At 41.8% G+C, this 4,418-nt stretch overlaps 1 protein-coding gene across 1 annotated transcript; it reads left to right on the top strand.

Moving 5' to 3' along the window:
* The first annotated feature begins 720 nt into the window (after nt 1-720).
* On the top strand, nt 721-4,116 carry LOC113077972 (uncharacterized). Its single transcript, XM_026250223.1, has 5 exons — nt 721-822; nt 2,287-2,645; nt 2,942-3,056; nt 3,588-3,928; nt 3,969-4,116. Exons 1-5 carry the CDS (start codon nt 721-723, stop codon nt 4,114-4,116), a joined length of 1,065 nt encoding a protein of 354 aa, XP_026106008.1.
* Nucleotides 4,117-4,418: the final 302 nt, after the last annotated feature.

Below are 4,418 nucleotides of genomic sequence, written 5' to 3'. Positions count from 1 at the left end.
GGCAACGATCCAGACTTGAGGATTAACTTTGAAGCAAGACCTGCTTTGAATTGACCCTCGTTCTCAAAACAGTCAGTCAAAAAATGATTCGCGCAAACATAAACGTATTTTGGAATTTTGAGTGGCGCCTTTCCTTCATAAATAAAATCCATCCACTGCGTTTTCAGTGGCTCTGATGTCGGAAGTAAGTGAAAACTACTATGTTCATTATTACATCCCAAAACAGAACACTTATGTTTCTTAGGAGACATTACCGGCTGTCGTTGAAACAATGGAGGATGGTGTACAGATCACGGAGGGCGGGCTCTATGCCAAAACCAGATTGTCAATCAAACCACGTCGGTGGGGCTTAGCTCAATTCTACGTCACAGTGAGAGCAGTCTTAGAACAGGGCGTTTTGAGACAGTGCTCATGAATTATTGAGATTGTAAAAAAAACACTAGGTGGATTTTTATCATTCTAGGGTGGTTTTGCTCACACACTGCCAACACACATGTATGGTCAAACACCATGTAAAAGTGAATTTTGCATAATAGGTGCCCTTTAAGAGGCTGGTTTTGAATTTAGGGGCCTGATTGCCTCGAGGAAGAAACTACCATCAGGCTATGGAAGCGCTTACCAGATGGCAGCAAAATGAAAACATGGTTACTGGGGTGGATGGAGTCCTTGATGATTTTAACAGCTCTGCTTTTTGGAGCGTTTGAGGTAGAACTGTCAGACATGGTTGTACCCAGTCAAGGTGAGATGCAGGGCTTCCCAGCCCAGTCAGTCTGGAAGCTGATGACAGACTTTGGTCGGAGAGGGACTGAGAGAAAGAAGGCAGTGTGAAGACTGGGGGAGGCACCAGAGAGAGACTCTTGATGGATTTAGAGCAGGAGGGAGGAGTTGAGCTGGCTGCCAGGAGGGAGTGAACAGCCACTGATGATCCACCAACAGAAGAGTGTTATGGTTAAGGGTTGAAACACTAGGTAACCTTCTGATGACACAACCTCCTGGCTAAAGACTCAAGTCATTGCAAAATGACTGAAGGAGACGCATTCAAAGATGTTTGTTACCACTCTTACTAAACACATTAGCTCATTAATAAAGACTCCAAGAAATGGATGTTTCCAGCAGCGGCTCGCCCATAGAGGGCGCTGGTGCGCCGACCTCCCTGTCAGTTTTTATTTGTATTAAATTTTTTCTTTAATAATAATAAGCTTTTAATAATCTCTCATTTTGAAAAATAATCTGTATTAATTACATGCTATTAATGGTTTTACTTTAGAATGTGTTTAGAACTCTCCAGAATGATATTTGCATTCACTTCATGTTGGTGTAGTAGTAGCCAATAGGCTGTCTTCCCTGGGCTCCAGTTCACTCAGCCCTACAGTGCTGGAATTTAAGCCAATGGTTCCCCTGTTGCTACGCAAAAAAGTTTATATTTTGCCAATCATCGTCGTCGAGTTTTATGGTTTGGGGGCTCTGAAAATATCGCCTGTGATTAGAGCAGTGCACCTGCTGCACCACGGGATATTTACCTCAGAGGAGTACGAGTGCAGTATGGAGGCGCCGATGACGCCGAGTAGCATTAATGTAGTCGCGGGAGTTGAGCTAGCCCCAAATTCAGTTAAATCTCTACACCTGTATCCCTTTGAAAGAAGAACATTAGCGGAAAAACTAATTGTAAAAGAACTCGGACCAGACAAACCAGAAGTGAATATAACCCAACAGGCGCGAGAAAAGGAGAAAACCTACAAGAGATCATTTTCCCGAGCTTGGTTCAATCGAAAGCTTTGGGTTACTAGCTGTGGTTACACCAATGCAATATTTTGCTTCCCTTGCTTACTGTTTAAAACAAGTGCTTGTGATAGCTCGTGGACACAGACAGGGGTAACAGACCTGAAACATATGTCAGAACGCAATAAGAAACACGAACGGGCAAGAGTGCATATGGACAACTCTGTGAAGCTAGCCATGCTAGGCCGAATTAGCATAGCCACACAGCTAGATGAGGGACACCGCGTTGCGATAAGAAGGCACAACGAGGAGGTGGACAGGAATCGGCTTATTTTGTCAAAGATCATTGATGCCGTGAAATTTGTTGTGCCTTTGTTGTGCCTCACGATGAGAGTGATGCATCAGAAAACCCTGGCATCTTCCTGGGTCTAATTGATCTCATGGCTTGGAACGTTCACTGTTATGCGCATCAGTTGAACCTCATTATGCAGCAGGCAACATCCCACATCCCAAAGATCAGCCAGTTTTTTTTCAGATGTAGGGGGGTTTTCTACATTTTTTTCCAAGTCATTCAAACGAACGGCAGTGCTGGATGAAGTGGTGGCACACAGACTTCCAGGTGCTTCATCAACGCGATGGAACTTCCACAGTCGAGCTGTTAACACCGTTTACGAGCACAAAGACGAACTGGTTGAGTGCTTCCAAACCATTCGAGACAGAGGAGACTTTAATGCCATATCGAAGAGAGAGGCCGGGGGTTGTATGAGAATGTTGGACGATGAGGTTTTCTGTTTCATCCTGGCGTTATTCCACAAAATCATGCCACATGTAGACATGCTGTTTAACCATCTGCAGAAGAGGAACATAGACTCTGTCTTCATCGCAGGGATCATTCAGAGGTTCACTCACAGCATACAGGCCATCAGGTAGGCTATGATTGTGCATATTGGCTGAAAACATGCTTATGTAGCCTAAACAACAAAAACATAAATCCACATGACTGAGTACAATAGAACCTATCATAAATATCACAATTTCACCAACATGTTAGGCTAGTGAATTTATTTGTGATGAATCTAGATAACATTGACTAGGCCCAACACAACAATAGCACATATTTTAATATAGTTTTATTAAAATTATTTTTATATCTCCAGCAAGTTGGTTTCTGATAAAGTAATTTCAGGGTGGACAGTGACTTGTGAAACTTATTTTGGATCAGGGACTCCGTTCCTTCTCTAGTTGAGGATGAGGAGTATAGGGGACCTGTACAGGAACCACCCCTGAAGAAACGGAGGGCAATGGGAGAAGAAACGCAACAGCATCTGGCAATAGAGGTAAGCAGTAACAGAAATTCTATTTCTGTATTCTATTAGCCTATATGTATTCGTGTTCGTTTGCACATTTTTGTATTTTGAATTTTCATTATTAGACATATCTATCTACTGGAGAATGCAGAAATTATGATTTTTTTTTTCACATTTGTGCTTTTATTAATTATTATGTATATGGTGTGTATGTGTGAGAGTGACACAGACAGCCAATAAAGCTTAGAGAGAGAGAGAGTGTGTGTGAGTGTATGTGAGAGAGAGAGAGAGAGAGAGAGAGAGAGAGAGTGAATGTGTGTGTGTGTGTGTGTGTGAGAGAGAGAGAGTGAATGTGTGTGTGTATGTGTGAGAGAGAGAGTGAGTGAGTGAGTGGATAAGAGAATGACAGCTAGTGTGTGTATTATAATTAATAAAACTTATTTGTGCATAACAAAATTGTAACTGCTGTGAATATGCTGATTTCATTGTATTGTTGAACTGAGAAATGTGAAAACTTAATGTTTTGTGCTTATTTTTCAACAATTATGTATCGTTGCATAGGTATGTGATACCATTATGAGCCATGCCAAGGAGAGGTTTTCTTTCACCAATCATCTCATCAGTGCCACTCTGTTGCAAGGAGACTTGTTTCCACAACACAGCAGAAAGTTCACGGATTCAGCACTAGGAACCACGGTGGATGCCTATCCCATGTTGGACAAAGCCAGACTTAAAACAGAACTGTCCCTGATCTTTGAAAATGAGGACTTCCAGGGTTGCAGTGGTGCACTGGCTCTCTTTCAGGTTGTAATGGAAAATAACCTTCAAGACACATTCACCGAAACTGTAAGTCTTCTCAAGATCCTCATCACCACACCCATGACAACAGCAGAATCAGAGAGGTGCTTCTCTACTTTAAAGAGGATAAAAAACTTTCCTTAGGAACACAATGGCACAAGATCGCCTCTACGCTCTGGCTATGCTCTCTATAGAGAAAAAACTCACACGGGACATTCCAGATTTCAACACAAGGGTCATTGAGAGATTTGCCACTCAGAAAGATAGACGAGCAAAGTTCCTGTACAAATAAGAGTTCTTCATCCCCTTCACTCTCACTCACCCCCGCATTCACTCACACATTCACTCCATCTACTTCTCTCATACACAAATCTAATTGTCGCAGACAGCATATGTTAGTCTCTCTCTACTCTTTACTCTCTCTTTCTCTCGTGCGCTCTCTCTCTCTCTCTCTCTCTCTCCCTCCCTCCCATCTATCTCAACAAATTACAAGCAATATTATTGATTACATTTTAAAAAAATAGAATTTAGTAATTAAATTAATCCATTAAAAGTTAACCATTTAAAATGAGTAAAATGTACACATTTTTTAAA

This window comes from Carassius auratus, unplaced genomic scaffold (assembly GCF_003368295.1).
Source record: "Carassius auratus strain Wakin unplaced genomic scaffold, ASM336829v1 scaf_tig00023612, whole genome shotgun sequence".
Lineage (NCBI taxonomy): Eukaryota > Metazoa > Chordata > Actinopteri > Cypriniformes > Cyprinidae > Carassius > Carassius auratus.
The sequence above is the reverse complement of the archived record's forward strand: the minus strand, read 5'-3'. Positions and strand labels throughout refer to the sequence as shown.

Coding starts and splice junctions, on each gene's coding strand:
- LOC113077972 (XM_026250223.1), top strand. CDS start 721: ATGGTTGTACCCAGTCAAGGTGAGATGCAGGGCTTCCCAGCCCAGTCA. Junction 823..2,286: donor GGACTGAGAGAAAGAAGGCA/GTGTGAAGACTG, acceptor TTTTTTTCCAAG/TCATTCAAACGAACGGCAGT. Junction 3,929..3,968: donor ACAACAGCAGAATCAGAGAG/GTGCTTCTCTAC, acceptor AACTTTCCTTAG/GAACACAATGGCACAAGATC.